Below are 18,273 nucleotides of genomic sequence, written 5' to 3' on the forward strand. Positions count from 1 at the left end.
AAGTGCAACTAATAAACTGTTACCATCCCATCATTCTTCACAGCTTTTTGACTCAGTATGTCCCTATCCTCTGTCAATCTTCATAATTTGAAATTAAAATTACTTCAGGAAAAGAAAAATGCATCTGTCACTGCTGCCTCTATGCTTCTGAAATGTGCAGAATCTTGTTCCTGCAGGATTAATCATTTCAAGTACCAGGAGCAACTACTTCAGAATCTACACATCCTGCACTTGGCAATCTTGTTAAAAGAGTTGGTCTTGTAGAAATACATTGTCTATACATTCTGTACTAAGAAGAATAATTCTTTTTTTAAAGCATAATTGAAAAAGTATCCAAAGTCATTAAAAATATTATGACAATATGGGACTATAAAAAAAAGCTTCCCCCTATTACTGACAAATTCATACCAGTGTCTGTGCTACTGAACAGCTCAGCATATCACACCTTTTTGCAAAATACCACCCTAGTTTCAAATTAGAATGATCATGTTTTCTCTGAGGATGATGTGATGACAGCACGATTAGACAAATCCTTTCACAATCCTCATCAATATACCTGAAACTAAAACTCTCATCTTCATGTTAGAAATTTCCAATTTAACTAGATCAAAGTTGGCCACATTTTCCCCTGTAATGCTGACATGCTTGACAAAACCATGGCTGATAATTCAAACTCTGTTACCCACTTATTATTAATGAATGGAACATTTCTCAAGCAATATCCAATTATCCTGTTTTTATATATATTTTTTTAAGTTATCTTTTCTTTACCCCTGAAAAGTAGAAACTTTTTCCAGCATTAATTACAACTGATCTATAACACTGACTTCAACATGACGTAGAAACTACAGCTGATCTAAGAATGTAAGACTGCAGTTATTTTCCTAAAAAAAGCAATCCTGAAGTACCTATATAATAATTAGACTCTATGCCAGGAGAAAAATGGATGACTTCTAGAAATGCTGATTAAAGCTACTGGGACTGATAAGAACTGAGGGGATCTTTCCACTTAAAATATTTAATTAAAACTACAGCAATATGGCATGGAACATTCAAATATTAGGAAAAGCTGATATTTTGTTAAAGTCAAAATCTTAACAAGGAAAAATTAGCTACAAGGAAATCATTACCACCAATGCTTTGGGTGTGGTGAATTACAAACTACAGAAAGGCTTTACATTTCTGTGCACAATGTTGAACTAGCCCACAAAGAATTACATTCCTGTGAGACACACAATGTGTTATTCTTCAGTGCGAACACAGAACAGAACTTTGTCCCTGGAAGCTGCTTTTTTTCAAGGGCTTCATTTTATGCAGCCCCTTCCCACAGTTATTCAAGGCTTCCCTGTATCCTGCAGCCTTCTCCTGTTACTCTCTTGGCACAAGAATGTGGCCACAAAAAAGTGCTTTCTAAAATTATTATTTTTAAAGAAAATTTTGACAATAATCCCAGAGCTGTCTCGTCAGAGGTCCTCCAGCCTTCAGAATGGCAGGCTATCCAGTTATAATTAGCAAATCATTTTAATGGATTTTAAGTAGAATTATCAAATCATTATTTGCTCTGCACTGATGGCTTCAGTAAAAAGAGTTCTTCAGTATCTGGGCCAAAATATGAAATAAAATCTAGCTACCAAATAGGATTACAAACAAATAATGTTATTCTACGTTTTTTGAAGCCTGGGACATTTGCAGCAATAACATTTTCTAATCTTCAGACAACTACATTGCCTTTACTTTTTAAAAGTACATCTAAATCATCCCCATATTTTATTAATGGAAATCTTGAATTTTGCTTAACTTTAACACCCATATCTTTTTTTTTTCTAGTATAAAATGTACTTTGATTTCACTAATCAGAATCCCACTGCATTTAATAGGTAGGTCATGGTAGCTCACAATCTAGCAAGTAAACTCCTAGTGGTTAGTGCTAGTGTTTTTTGAGTTGATTTTTTTTTAATTTTCAAATTGGAAATATAATCCCAAAAACCTGTTACTTAAGATAACACCCAACACAGCTGGTGTTTTCCAATTTGATTACCATAAATAACTATAAGCAGAATTAATGCTGTGTTTTGCCACATAATTCTGTCCTAATTAAATCTGCACATTCCTTCAGTTCCATTCAGTCAATTCTTCCAGACAGCTAAAGCTTGCCTCTTTCAACTTTCTTCTTCACACTCTTTCATCTGTTTCATATCAATATTAGTCATCTTATGTTTAAATTAAAAACCACCTTCCTTCTCGAGAAGCTCAGTAATATTCCAGTTTTCATAGTTGCTACTGCAAAACATGGGGACAAGCTACACAAAGTCCTGGTGGTACCAACCAAATGTATTAAACTGGACATGGCTGTCACAGAGGCACAGTGATTTTCTTCACTTAGGTAACAACAGATTGTGAACTTGTGACAAATCATGAAATAGCCTCATATATTGGACTAAACAACTGCTTCACTGTTAGAAAGTTGTGTACATTTCATTCTTGAAGAATCTTACCAATAGCAGACTCTTTCAAATTACTGGAACTGGAGCTGCTTGAATTGTCCACTATGTCTATCTCATTGTCATTCAGAGAAAATACCTGCACATAGAAATGAAAACAAAGAAGCTTTTAACCCACCTCTGACCAGCATGATAGCACCTGATGCTTCTTTTGCTAATGTCTACCTTTCTCCATAGTCCAGTCATCCTCTACCAGTATTGCTTCATAGGTTCTTTCCTCATCTTTTCCATGTGCAGACTGACAACTGTAAACTGGAAGTTTAGTATTTTCTGAAAATTCACTTTTGCAACTGGCCTCTCCACTGCTGCTATGATGTAGACTCAACTTCTCATCATTTTTCTGACAAGAAAGAACAAAAAGGCAATGTTAGATATAGTCCTTTTCCAACACTCACTAGAAAATCCAAGAATTGAAGTATCACTTGTGCATACACATATAAAATTAGACTTAGCTGTTAGCCCAGGACTGCACAGTACCTGGTTCAGTTACTGATTCTAAATTTAGAGCAAGACTTTCAAACTCTTAAACTAAACAAATTATTTCTATCCTTTGCATAGACAGTCTTTGATGACAGTCTTTTCACAACAAGCACTGAGAGTGAGAAAAATGAAACAAATGACAGAGCAGAAGTGAATGTTGAACAAAAAAAAAAAATAACAGGCTGAACAAAGGTAGCAGGTTCCCAGGGACATGCACTAGTAGATTTGCCTTCTTCCATCTTAGATAACAAAAAGCAGTCCAGTTCTGGATAAATAAAACCTGTGTAACAGTAAAGATAGTAGTAAAATATTAAGTGAACTTGAAATAATGTTGTCATGGTTGGACACTGCTCCAATGCCAGGCACTCACAACAGTTGCTTGCCCACCCTCCCCTGTCACAGCTGGGCAAAGGAAGAACAAGGAAAAAAAATTAACATATGAAATAAGGACTGGGAGAAATATTTCAAGGGCAAATCAGGACCAACTTCAGTAGCAAAGTGAAGTTTATTACTAACAGGATCAGAGGAGGATAATGAGAGGTAAAATAAGCCCTTAAAACACCATTTCCCCCCAGCCCCTCCCTCCTTTCCACCACCAGTGCAGAGAGACAGGGCGTGGGGGTTTTGGTCAGTTCATAACTGAGTTTTTCTTCCACTGCTCTGAGAGAGGAGTCCTTCCTCTGTGAGCCCATGGGGTCCCTCCCGCTGGAGATAGTTCTCCATAAACTTCTCCAGCACAGGGCCACTCTCATGAGCTGCAGCCAAACTGCACCTGCTGCAAACATGAGTCCCTCCCACAGGCAGAGAGTCCCCCCGAGACTGCTGCAACACTGGTTTCTCTTTCCATGGGGTGCAGTTCTCCAAGGACAGACTGCTTCAGCTTGGAAGCCAGGCCCTCCCTCTCCACCAGGTCTTCCACTGGATCACAGCCTCCTCCAGGCATCCACCCACTCCCCCATGGGCTGCAGGTGGATCTCTGCATCGCCCATGGATCCCCATGGGCTGCAGGGGCACAGACGCTTCACCATGGTCATCACCAGGGCCTGCAGAGGAATCGCAGCTCTGGCACCTGGAGCACCTCCTCCCCTCCTTCTCCACTGACCTTTGGTGTCCCCATGTTGTTTCCCTCACATGCTCTCACCTCCTCCTCTTCTCTGACTATAAGAAAAAAACTGTGTATCCTTTGTTAAGATTTTTTTCTTAAATATGTCATCACAGAGGCACTACCAGCCTCTCTCACTGGCACAGCTTTGGTCAGCATCATGTCCATCTTCACAGCCATCAGCCACTGGCTCTGCTGGACATGGTGGAAGCTTCCAGCGTCTTCCCATAGTATCCATCTTTGTGGCCCCCCTGCTACCTAAAACCAGGCTGTGCCAAACCAATACAGATGTGATGCCAGAGAGACACAGAGGCTGAAATGACCAAACGCTGCTGGCATTATCAAAGCAGAGCTACGAAAATCAGAACACGGAATACCAATTATTTGCTTGTAACATTTAAGTATCGCATCTTGTTTGTTATTTGATGCATATAAAATTCTGCCCCTGCTGCTGTCGATGTTTATTATTTTTCTGGAATGAATAGAAATCCACAGTCCCTACTACTGCTTCTATTTTAATGCAACATATTTTGAAGGAAGACTTTATATGATCTCCTATTGTTTCAAATCTTCACATATTATTTCTGTTATTACTGTTGTGTGTAAATAAATTCATATTTCTTCCTGTCAAAGTAAAGCATGATAAAGGAGGACAGGAGATAAATTATATAAATATATCAGATTAAACAAACTAGTATCTTTAATATTAAAGTAGTTTCAGAAGATAATACATTCCTAAATACTTATATTCCTACCGAGTCTGCATAATACAAATTGTTCTTTATGTCAGACAACATTCTTTCAAAGTTCTTCCCATGAAGTATTTTGACTTTATTAGGACACAGTGGAGTTAATGCACTAGAAACTTACTCCTCAGAAACTTCACTGTATCCCTGAACATTGACTATACATACCACTGTCTACATAATGATCTGCTTCAACTACCTCCCCATCCTTTGTTCTAGTCCCAAATCTATAACAAGCCAAGAGATGGCTTGTTAAGGTTTTCTCTTTAAATTCAGGCAGAAAAAGGTCATTTTATACTTCAGTACTGGACTGAGGTTATGTCCAAGATGCCACAATAGCAGTGACTGCAGTGTAGCAAGGCATGAAAACCACTAACAATGACTCTCAAGCTGACTTTAAGAGAGCACTCCAGTCCTGGCACACATGAACACACTTCTTGTGCCCTGAACAGTCAGTGCACAGTTACTGAAGAGAAACAGTTCACCTGCTCGACATCAAAGGAATCAAAGCAAAGACAGAGAAGGGTCAAACTGCATGGACATTTCAAACTCAAATCTCCTTTCAACATTTCCAGTATTGAACCTCATACTCAAAAGACTCATTGTTAACAATAACTTGTAAATCAGGCGGAGCTGAGGGGGGGAAAAAAAGATCAAAAAGACATCTTATACCAACCGGTGCCAGATCTCACTGTCTCTTAAGAAAGGAAACCTGTTCGAAACGTCTGAACAGAATTCCGTAGACCTCAACCTGAAAATATTGGACAGACCTACTACAGAAACTCTTAAAATATCAGTGGAACATATCCTAAAGTATTAAAGCAGTTATATAAACTGTAAAGCTATAACCTGTCTAGAAAAAAAATCTGGTCCATTTACATAGCACTTGAACATAGAAAACTACAGTATTTCATTACTAATCTGAGAATAATAAATAAATTTGCTGTGATATATTTTACTCCACCTAGAAAATAGCTAATAATTTTAAAAAGTAATATTATGTACTGCTTTTTTCTCTTTTTAGTAGGACACTGGCTGATTTAGAAGAACAAAAGTACCTTGAGTAGAAGAGGATGGAAGGCAAGTTCAGTGTCACTTTTGCTCGCCAAAATTACCTACATAAGGATATAAGGTTATAAAGAACATAATTTTTTGGTAAGTTCATGGAGAAAAGTGTATGCCAACACATTGAAACAATAATTTTCACATGCCTTGAAGTCTCAGAGAGACTTCTTTCCTATAAGGAGAAAGATAGATGCTTATCTCTCTATGAAACTGGAATATTCAAAATATCCCGAACATTGAAAAAGGAATTCTGTTGATATTTATTCATTTGAACTGTGCTCATACCTACACTTGATTCTAGAGTCCAGTATTTTACAAATTTCTCTGGAGGCTCCATCAGTTGATATAGTGTATTTTCACATTTTCCTCATAAACTGGTGCCTCAGTTTCCCAATTCATCAGATCAATTGTTGAAACAAATTCTGCCTTCTTGTATAAAGAACACAGCTGAAAAGGAAAGCTAAGGAGAAAGTCGCCCACAAGTGTTCAAATTATGAACCAGATAACATTTTTTCCAGCACTTATCTACCATTATTATGAGCAAAAGCATCTCTGGAAATTTGTGTCCCAGCCATGAAGAAAATTTCTGTATTCATTCAGATCCTGTATACTTGCCCTATCTCTTCATTGGTAACTATCAACACTAAAATTGAGATATACTTTGTTTTTGGAAAAGTGAGACCTGAATTGCTGCTTTTGACTTCCAATAGGAGTCTAAAAGCTATTAGAAAAAAAAAGGTAGGTTGAAATAAAATAAAGATACTGATCTTTTATTTAGCTCTGTTTTGTTATACTGCTGTCCAGAATAATTAACTTTTCTGTCTTCATGAAATATAGAGCTCTCTAGTGGCATTTGCAAACAGCATTTAATTAATCTTCTTTATTAGAGACATTTACAATTACAGCATTATGCTAGTCAATTGAATTTCTATTAAAAAAAAAAAAACAAGAACAAACTACAACCTATTTCCACTGGCAAACTACCAGTAAAAAAAGTAATATATAACATGAAATTGGCAGGGAAAAAAACAGGCTAAACCAATATATTTTTTCAGTAAGATGGCAACAGCTACTGTGCATTAGGAACAAGAAGTAGATGTTACATATGTGGGTTTTAGCAAGGTTTTTGACAATGTTTTTCAAAAGGTCCTAGAAGAAAGCTAGGAAGTGTGAGCTAAATAAAATCATGACCAGTTGGCTGAATAATTGACCATAAAAACTGTACTCAACCTGGTAACTACTTTGAGTGTTTGCTAAACTGAAAACGGGTAGTGAGCACAATTTATCAGGCTCCTTTTCGACCTTGTTCCAAAAGCACTGAATGTTGTCACTGAATTGCAGTGACAATCTGCATAATGGATAGGCAGAGTGCCTATTAGAAGTGCCTGGACCGCGATCCATTCACATCATATATCACACTGCAGTACATACATCACACACAGAGCTGTGCCAATCAAAGTGACAGCTGGTGTCAAAGGAAGCTTCAAGAAACTGGACAAACGAAAAGAACTGATGAAGTTTAAGTAGGGAAAACGCAAAGTTTTGTGAGCAAGAAGAAACAACCACACAACTGCATAGACTAGAGAAGGACTGGTGACAGAAGCTCTGCAGCAAAAGACATGGAGATACTGCTGGAAAGAAACGGAATATGCCACAATAGCATGCTGTTATGAAAAGGTAGACATAATACTGGGATATATAAAAAAGAGAATAATTCTGAAGATTTGTGTATTCTTTCTACTTGGTACCAAGATTCTCAGTTGGAGCAATTAGGTCCAATTTTGAACGCTGTCTTAAAATCATGTCAATCTTACTTCTTAAGTCACGTTATGTAGACCTCTGATTATTCTCATTTCTTTCCTTCTCTGTCTCCACATTTTTTATTATTCAGCTCAAATAAAATTTAAAAAAAAAAAAAAAAGAAGAAAAAAACTGGGGGGATACAACATAAGAAAAAAACCATACATAACTTGTACATATTTCCACTCTGGGGAGGAAATTTTCAGTAAGTAAGTGTTTAACTATTCCATCTATCCGGGATCCTGCAAAGATAAATATGTGTTCATATTTCACTGTGTAACAGGTTTGAATGCACACAGCAAACAGCTTTTGGGGATATTCTGGACTCAGTGCTATCAGAGCCCTTATATGACATGTAAGATTGGGTCTGAAAATTCCAAGTGCCATATATATCCCATAGGTGCACAGGCATATATCAATCTAATGTCTCCTGGAAACCAGACGTACATGAAGTATAAATCTTTTCAAGCAAAGACCAAAATTTTCTGCAAGCATCAGACTAAAGGCAGATATCTTCATATGGAAAAAAAATACTTAATCAGACATATGACTGTTGACTGTAAAGACAGTTTTTGCATTTCTGCTGTTTCCAAACTGTTTCTATAACATGACATTTTTAAGACTGACTGGTCAAATACCTGTCAGGAGTGACAGGTAACTCTAAGGCTTGGAAGTGGACAAGATAATCTTTGACAACCCTTCCTCCCTTACATTCTGCAATTCTATTAAAAAGCTTTGATGCACTAACAAATTAAACATTCAGCAACTCTTAAAAAATTATACCTTCAAAACAGTTCTTGTATTGTCGCTTTATTCTCCAAAGTTAAATAGTATAAATTTAAAAAGCTTCCTTTCTTTTAATCACACTGACAGTTTTAAAATTTAGGCATAAGTTCTAGTACCTGCTACTTAATTAGCAGAACAGAATGGTGTTACAATGGAGTGAAAGGTGGAAGAATAAGAAAACAATTTGTGGAAGTCTTCATGACATTCCTGAGTCCTCGCTCATTTCCAAAGAGATATCTATGCAGCAGTGCATGGTCATGATCATGCACACTTTTATTTTATAAAAATTTAACAAATTTTAGTGCTAATTTTAACAAAAATATTTTAATATTCTATATTGACTATATTTCTGAAATATTAATAACCTGTTGCATGCTAAGTGTTTTAAACCCAAGCATACTCATTGCTTTAACCAACACCAAAACAACTGCTGCACACACACACACGGTTTTAAGAAGGAAAATCTTGTATGCACTGAATGGCAGAAAATCTATTTCTAAACACAAAGGAAATTAAAATGAACATTAATCCAATCTTTATGTCTTTTTCTGAGTTAACAAAAAACCTTGATTAATTCAAATCAAATTGCTAATTAAGTACTACTTTGTAATGCATGTGGTGATGCTTAGAAACTAACACGATTATTAGCACAACAATTACCAGCAGAGCAGAACTGAATTTGGACAGTGGTGGAAATGACTGGGTGAAAAAACAGTTAAATTATGTTGTATTTCTTGGTCCTTCATACAGCTGTGATCCTCAAAAATACAAAAAAATCAACCCATAATCATCTAGATATGGAGTACGAAGGTTTATGTCACAGATAAAGGTCAGGAAACTGCATCAGCTATTTCAGGTTGGGTCAGGTTTTTTAGTTTAAATTTAGTCATTTACATATAGTTTGAAAACAGCTACACTACTCGGTTTACTATTTTCAGCCAACAAATAGTTGAAGAGCCTCTGCAGGAGAGATAGGCAGACTTCCTAGCATGGGCTGTAGCCAAGCTGCCTGCAAGAGGAATAATCAGAATATGTCTTCTGTCAGCACCAACCTAGTCCAGTAGCACAACACCTTGATACCTACAGACCTAGCCTGGGAGGGCCAGTGTTGACCTGCAGCTAAAAATCCTATCTAGATGGAAGATGCCTTGCTGTGGTCTATATGCCAGAATGCTGGTTTAGGGAAAGACCAGTCCAAGTGTGAAAACAGGAAAATGCAGAGAGCAGCCTTGCTAATGGGCATTCTCATGCATTTGAACACTAGGACAAAGCACTCAGCTAAGGGCAAACTAAATGAACCTGCTCAAACCAAACATGAACGAGTTAATGAATTCTGACTCCCTATTAGCCCCAACTAACATGGAATGGGGAGACACTCCATACATCAGAAAGAAATGCTGGACCTACTTTTCCCACTATCTGAGCCTCACCCCCATTACTCTGAGTAATTGGGAACTTGATCTGAATACATGGATTTGCACATATGAATTTAAAAATGAAATGTGTATTCTAGTGACATCATTGATACAAAAATGAAAATAAGTGTAAACTCCCAAAGAACACAGAGAGGCATGGAGAAAGAATGTGACAGAATATATGTGCTTTATGCATAGATCAGAACTACAGAAACTGGGAAAAGGAAATTGTTCTGACCATCCAGGTAGTTTACCATATCTGCCCATTTCTAATATATTCTCAGAGCAGTAGAAGGTACAAATTGCTCATATTTTGTCATATATTTCTAGCTGATGGACTCCAATTATAAAACTTATACTTTCCTCTACCACATTCAAAACACAGGACTGAAGAGAATATTCATCATTCTATATTGTTTTAGGTATATGTATATTTTACATTTAAAAATGTGGCAATGACAGAAAAGTTGAAAACCTTTTAGGATATATATAGTAAATGAAACAATAATTGATGATGCCCATGTAATGAAACACATGTTTCCAAAGTAATAAAAGTGACTATTTTCACTATTTTCTAAACAGACAAAATCCATTTTTCAAATCTATATACTTCAAAAGGCAATCAAATCATTGTTTGGCTATGCACTCATCGCTTCAAAGGAAAATATTAGAAAAACAATTCATTAGCTAGATCAACTACTGTTTTGAGACTTATACTTGCCTTGGAACACAGAAAATTCAAATTTGCTACTGGTCTGTTTGGTGACCTTACACAAACTACCCTTTTCCTTTCCACCTCTTCCTACACAGAGCATGAAAATATAATATTGATCACCTTGAAATTAAAGGCAACATGAATTATTAATGTTAATGAGAAAGAATTATTGCCATTATTCTTACTTTTTTGGGTTTTCTGTACCATGTGTTGTGCCAGCAACCTTAACCTTTCAGAACTGAACACACAAACTCTATCAAACACCTGCCGCCCCTATACCTGTTTCTGCTCTAATATAAACAGTTTCTGTGGAAAACTAGGAAATATAAGAATTTGCATGGGGAGCTGCTGATGATTCTTTTTACTGGGATTATTTTCTAGCATGGATTTTATGCTATATTTACCACACAAGGTAACTAACTGTACTTCATCATCTACTGATCTGCCTTTCAACTGCCTATTTACCAGCTACCAAACTGTAGTGTTAAACTACTTAGAAAAGAAATTCCACTCTGGCTCCAAAAGATCTCTGTCCTTCAGTTCCATATACAAGGACAGAGAGTACAGTCCTAATTTCAGAAACATTCACAATATAACACAACTGGGATGAAAAGGGAGGCCAAAAGTACATTACAGTAGAGAAAGCATATAAGCTAGCTGGCTTCAACAAAACATTGAACTACATGGCAGAAACACCCAATTCTCTGACACCATGGAAAAATGACAAATTACTTGGGTGTGGACTTGCTGGGGCCTTGACTAAGATAAATTAGGCTGTCTACATCTCACAGAGCTTTTATTTCAGGAGCAGCTGCTTGAAATTCTTCCAAGCACTTTTAGTCAGAACATTGCCTTTTTTTTTCAAAAGGCAAACTTTTCAGGAATAATTATTCTCTTTATTAGAAACCCTTCAACTTTATAAAGTTTTCCTAAATACCAGGAAGAAAGAAACACATGGCTCCTTCTGTTTCTAAGCCCTGTAACATGCCTCTGAAATTTGAAAGATCCTAGCCTGATTTATTCTTATTTACAACAATTTGCAACATTAGGTCTCATTACTAAGCCATATTCCCCTCCATTTCTTCAGTGTTCTGGATCTTTGTCAGAATCTCTTGTTCTTTTAATATGCACAATAAAATATCAGTTGGAACTAGAACTGCAGCATTTCCTCCTTGAGAAAACTAGTCGTTATCACCTAAAATACACAGGCAGTTTTGTACATAGGTGTATTTTCCAAGTATTGATACAAAACACAAATATCCTAACTTCTATGTAAAACTACCCATTCTATAATAGCTCACAAATATGTGGGTAGGGCACTCTTTTCTCAAAGACACAATAACTGCATCAAAATCCTAAATCTAGCATCTTTACATCTACAGCATATTTTGTTGCAAATTTCATCACAGTTATGCAAGAGAATGACTATATCAAGATAAAAAAGATACTGGCATACAACAAGACTCCAAATCTGTAGGTTAAATTAAATGAAAAACACATTTAATTAAACTAAATGAAAAACATGGGAAAAGTTGCTGATAGCGTTTTAAGTTACAAATCCTACTCTGTATCTTTCTTTCAAACCAATACCTCTTACATTTTAAAAGGCAGTGATTTGTTACAGTTTGCTGGCCGATTTTGGCATTATTTTTTATTTTAAAAAATGGTGTAATATAAATAATGATCTTAGACTGATAGGTCAAAAACTCCCTGAAAAAAATATTAACTATTGATACAAGTTACTTATTTTTGGAAGGAGAAGACTAGAATGTTTGCTACCAAATGTTCTAGAAAACCATTTTCCTACACAGAGGTTCTTTGTACAAGCTAGGGAGCCCTGACAAAAGGAATCTAAGAGATGCAATATCTGAACAGACAAGAGTGGCTTTGTAAATTGTAACTTTATACTGGAATTATTATAACAATTTTCAAAGGGCAATTTTGCTACACAAAAACATTGTCCTTGTATTTTTTAAATGAATTCTCTGAGATTATATATAATAGGTAAACTACTGATGTTCTCCATGAAGGATGCTTAAAACACAGCCTGAAGCAAATGGAAGAACTGTAAGTATTTCTGCAAAACTGTATCAGAGAGTTAGAAAACATGAATAAATACCTTATCAGCATCACTGGTCTGTATTTTGCAATCTGTAATTAAAAATTTTATTCTTGTATGTTCCATTTTCTAGGTGTCATTGTTTATGAATCATACACAAGATTACCAACTTGTTCCACCCTAATCAAGCGTATATTCTCCTATTCACAAACCACTCACAAATGTGCCTTAATAATTAAATGTTATCAGATATTATCAAAACTGTAAGAACCTCCATAACAATGCCATTTTCCAACATAGAATGACATTGGGTTTTAAGATACTGTCATTTTTCCTGCATAAGAATGTCCAAAAAATATTAATGAATACTTTGTTAAAAATAAATTAAAGAGCCTACATGGAAAAATGTTAGAGAAGGATGTCTCTTTTAATTTTGATTCATTTTCTGCTTTGCTGCACATTATTTTCTCAGATATGGCAAACAACAATAACAAAAAATAAAGCCTAATACATGTACTTACTTGTGAAAAAATGGGAAGTTGATGGTGATAAGTTACTGCCTTTCAATAAGCCTCCATGAAGTACTGCTGGGTTCGTCTCCTCTCCCAGCCCAGTTTCTTCTCCAGCATGAGATGAGAGGTGGATAAAAATTCCAGATATTTCATCATCACATCAGGCAGCAGTGAGCTGACTTCTACTATGTCTGGACGTGCCTCTGCATGAGGAGTCAAGCAGCTACAGAAAGAACATTCTCTATTCACTTGATTCTTTTCCACCATTGAATTCCTGCCCTGGTATTTATGGAGTTATGCCAGCCAGCACTGCTCCGTCATCCTGCCTGGGACAGTTTGAAGATGCTGAGCAGATTTGGTGTTGCCACACCACAGCACAGCCTCCAGCATCAGCTGGAACAATTATCCTTGACTGACCCAAACAGAGCTGCTACTGGGAACTGTGGCTGTGCACTCCCAGACACACTCAGGAGTGCCTGGGGCTTTCTTCTGGGATGGGGGAGATGGAGTCAACCTTGGGGGATTGGGTTGGCACTATTTAATGTCTTTATTAATGACCTAGATCATGGGAGAGAGTGCATTTTCCAAAGGTTTGTGAACAATGAATTGCAAGGATACATGGGCAGTTGTCAGAGGGACCTGGACCACCTATTCTCAGATCTGATTGCTACCTGCATAACTGGAAGGCATGGTCAGATCCTTCTCAGGGGTGCACAGTGTTAGAGCAAGAGGCAAGAGACATAAGTTAGACCACAGGGAAATCTGGATAGATCCAAAAATTATTGTTATTATTATTACTATTACTTTTAATCACAAAGGCAGACAAACACTACAGAGGGCGCAGAGAAGTTGTGGAATCTCTATCCTTCAATACAAAACTGACATAGACAAAACCCTGAGCAGTGAGCAACCAGATCTAATTGTATCTGCATTGAGCAGGATGGACTAGACTCTTCCAGGGCTCTCTTCCAATCTAAAATACTTTAACAGGTCTATGTTAAAGGCACCCCCAATAATGGTAATAATATATTATTAGGTCTATTTTTAAATCCCCAAAATATTTTCTGCAGTCTATGCAGTGTAGGACAGGAAAGCTGCTAGGGAGAGTCGTGCATGTACTAAAAAGTGTCTTAAATCTTTTAACTCCAATGAATCTGGTCATTTACTACAATTTCCTTGCATAGCACTATTGATCTGTTAACACAAACATATAACCCAACACTCTTCTTCAAAGAAGATGTCATAGAATGACTTATGATTTCTAAAGCAGTTCTTTCTAAGTAAAACACAACTGACATGCACAGTAGCACTTTTGAAAATGCTTTACAGTGCTTGAACTTCTTGATTTGAATGTTTTTGTTTAAATTTGCTTAAATGTGTTGATTAATTTCACTAATTGTCATAATTTTAAAAATATATTTACTTTAAATTTTGTATTTCTTTGAAAGAGGTGCAAGTTTTCACCCTTAAAAAATACTTGGGGTTGGGGTTTCCTTTTGATTTTTTATTTTAATTCACTGAAACTGGGCAAAAGTTCCAAGACCAAAGAAAGCTAGACGAGATTTCTAATAAGTCCTGTATCCATTTCCATGCACCTAAAAATTATTTATGACTAAACACCAAGTAGATTGATGTTCAGCTCTGAAGGAATTTGATGGCTATGATTCCAGAACAGAATCCATATACTTTGGAATTTGATGGCTATGATTCCAGAATAGAATCCATAGCCATACATTCTTTAGTAGCTTAAAGCAATAAAACTATTTTAATTTCCTGTTTTAATAACAATACTAAAGAATAGTAACGATAACACTAAATGAAAATTTACAGTTGCAACAAGAAGCTTTCGATATTTCTTCAAATCATTATCAAGATTTTTTTTTTACTTCCAACATTCATCTTTGAAATGTGTTCTGTTTTAGTCATTTGAAAATAACAACATCTTTTCTGTTAATGTTTCCTCATCTATATAACTAAAATCTCATTATTACTGCTTTTCTTTAATGTTTTTATTCTTTCTAAATAGCTCACAAAGCATAAGCAAAAACCTAAACATAACAAATCATTTAAGATTTAACCCATAGTAAGAGATAATATTAAAAACAATATCCCCCCCAAAATGAACAACAACAAAAAAAAATTGTCTCCCAGTTAGTAAAATATGCAGAAAAATTCTTGTGAATGTGAAGATTTTAATATTTTCATTAAAATTCATTTCAGAATATCTTAAATGTTAGTTCTATTAGCTCCTGTACTCTCCATTGTTGTCCTTTATCCACAAGGTCTTTAGGTAACAGAAACCTTTCTGTACACTACAGCATACTATAAAACCTTAGTTTATAACCGTACACAAACGTTTTTTGTAATGTGCTTTTTAGAGACAGAATTGAATATCTGAATGAAAAAGCATAAGCATTTTTGTTCTAAGCGGGTTTTTTTTTCTAAAATGGAAAAATCAAGGGAACTAACTAAATCTCTAATTCACTCTATACTTTGCCTTACACATTACATTATCTCCAGGCAGATATAAAGATAGCTAAGAAATTTGTGATGAGTGAGTGTAGCAAGTACAGGCTCATCTTTTCCTCCATTGCTTTGGTACTTCTGCTGCTGTGCTAACAGAATTATAAGGCAGTGAAAAACATATTTCTATCAGTCAAATAAACAGAAAAAACTATGAACATGATCATACAGTGATCTATAAATAACATATTCTGATGGGGTTATTTCCTTGACCACAATCTGCATTTGAAAATTACTCAAATTCATTATGTGCAGGGAATTAAGTACAGCACTGATACCGTTAAATGTAAATTTCAGTACTGAATATAAAGTCTATACTGGCTAAATGAATGCCCTGATTATACTGGTATGAGTTTTCCAGTTGCATGTATGCAGCTATATTGTATATGCTATTATTGGTGTAAGGAGATATCTCTGTTTTTCTTTAAATCCAAAGATATTTCCTATTCAGAGACAAATACTGGCAGTTGCTAAAGTCTGCAAACTGTCACATTATCTCTGCTGGAAGCATACAAAACAAAAACATCTTTACAGCAGGATGTTGAAATAAAATGAGTAATTACCTCTTAATGGTAAATGAGACTTTTTCAGAGTACAGTCCTTCTGGCACAGGTTCATACACAGCCCCTACTATCTGAAAAAATTTTTTAAATCTACATTTTGTTGAAGAAAAACAGCCCAGTATTTATTTCAGCATCCAATACGATAAGTGTTGTCCCTTGAAACTGTCTGATGAGCGTTACATCACCAGCTCTAACTTGCAGAACAACTTAGATGCAGACTGTCTCTTCCAGCCAGGTATCCACATTAGTGTACTTACTGTAGATTAAAGTGCTACAATATTGAACATTTACAAGCAATTTTTGCAATTAGAATGGTAAGATAATAATTCATACAATGATAAACACTTGTGCTTGTTCACAAGCCACACACATAAGAGCTGAGAGCAGTTTATGTGTCAATAAACTTAAATATAAATTCTCTTGGATCATGAGAACACATGCAGAAATAACTGGGAGGTTGATCTGGCAAATGTGGATATCTCAATTGCCGGGGAGGGCATATTGGTGCTGTAAACTGGTGGGCTCAGAGTGGCCATCTGTTCAAGGATGCATCCTGCAGCCCACACATCAGCCTTCTCTCCATGTAGCTCACCCTTTACAACTTCAGGACTAGGGAGAAAACAATGCAAGCCACAAGTGTTTTATTAATTCCCCTAGAAGTAGGCTTATTTTCTTAAAAAACAAAACAAACAAACAAACAAAAAAACCAAAAAAAACTCACCCAATATTTAGTTACTCACTACAACATAATTACACACACACAATTACTTTCAAAGGTTGCATATGTGTCATTTACCAGCCAAATTCTTTAAGGGGAAGTACAATGAATAGATTTTCAACTTATGCTACACTTTTTCTCACAACACTAGGGGTTTACATTTTGTTCACTTGTCCTTTCCACTCACATTGTCTTTGGACTTACTGGACATGAACTACAGCATTTAGAACAAGTTTACAATGATGGCATTTCAATAAAACAGACTAGAGAACAGATAAGTATGGCAGCTCATCTCATAATCCAGATATCAGAAAGATTTGAATACAACTCCTGTATTTAGAATGATAATGGATATAGTTTTGCTATTAATGTAAGTAAATGAACTTGACTCATTGTATCATTTTCATCTTCTTAAAACTGCTGTAATGCTTTCCTTGTGAGGATGCAATATGCACACTCAGCAGGCAGCCAAATGATAATACAAAGAACATTGTAAAGATACATTTAAAGAAAATGGAAGGCAGTAACTTCAGTTCTGGTGTAGTACAAAACAGCATTTACTTCCTTTATTTAATTTCCTCAGTGCTTTTCATGAACCTGGATGATAACAATTTACACTAGTAGGTATATTCGGATGTTGGAGTTCAAGTCTTAGCAGTAACTAAAGATCATATCACAGAATGTGTTTGATTTTTTTTTTCATTCAGAGATACAGAAAAATACTTCTTTCATCTGTAAAATTAACTTGAAAACCAATTTGTTTACCTTTTTCCTTCAGCTTAGAATTTGGAGTCACTTTTTCTTCATAATTATAGTACTGGTATCTTTGGTAAAATGCCTTATTTTAGTGCTCAGAGGTACTGTGTAAAATCAAATAATGATGCTAGAGGATATCCTGCTGTTATGTACAAAATGCAGATTTTGAAAATATATGGGATGAGGTCCCTAGACAAAAGATCAATTACATGAACTTAACAATAGAGAATCAGAAGAGAGGTCACAGTGCAGGGAAGTAAGAGGGACTGACAGGTCACACTCTTCTGATAAAATTATCAAGCAAGATACAGATTCTTGGGTCAAACCTAATAAGCAATTTTCTTTGAATCTTACTGCTGCTGTTACATAACTACAGAGTGGGTATTGAATGTTGTTTTAGTACATAACAGTATACCTGTAATCACACTGCCTGTGACACTAATTCATTAGATGTCTTTGTGGAAATTTCCTTTTTGTGTATTAAAAGTGTATAGTAGCAAACATTAATACTGCAACTTATCATATAGATGGT

The 18,273-nt window shown here is 35.8% G+C and overlaps 1 protein-coding gene across 1 annotated transcript in view; it reads right to left on the minus strand.

Annotated features, from left to right (window-relative positions):
• NEK10 (NIMA related kinase 10) overlaps positions 1 to 18,273 on the minus strand; it is a 79,190-nt gene that overhangs the window by 19,876 nt on the left and 41,041 nt on the right. Inside the window, 5 exon segments of the mRNA XM_030963724.1 lie at positions 2,496 to 2,580; positions 2,641 to 2,841; positions 13,191 to 13,404; positions 16,268 to 16,338; positions 16,735 to 16,876. Of these exon segments, the coding sequence (XP_030819584.1) occupies positions 2,496 to 2,580; positions 2,641 to 2,841; positions 13,191 to 13,404; positions 16,268 to 16,338; positions 16,735 to 16,876 (713 nt within the window).

The sequence above is a fragment of the Camarhynchus parvulus genome, chromosome 2 (genome assembly GCF_901933205.1).
Source record: "Camarhynchus parvulus chromosome 2, STF_HiC, whole genome shotgun sequence".
Taxonomy (NCBI): Eukaryota; Metazoa; Chordata; class Aves; order Passeriformes; family Thraupidae; genus Camarhynchus; species Camarhynchus parvulus.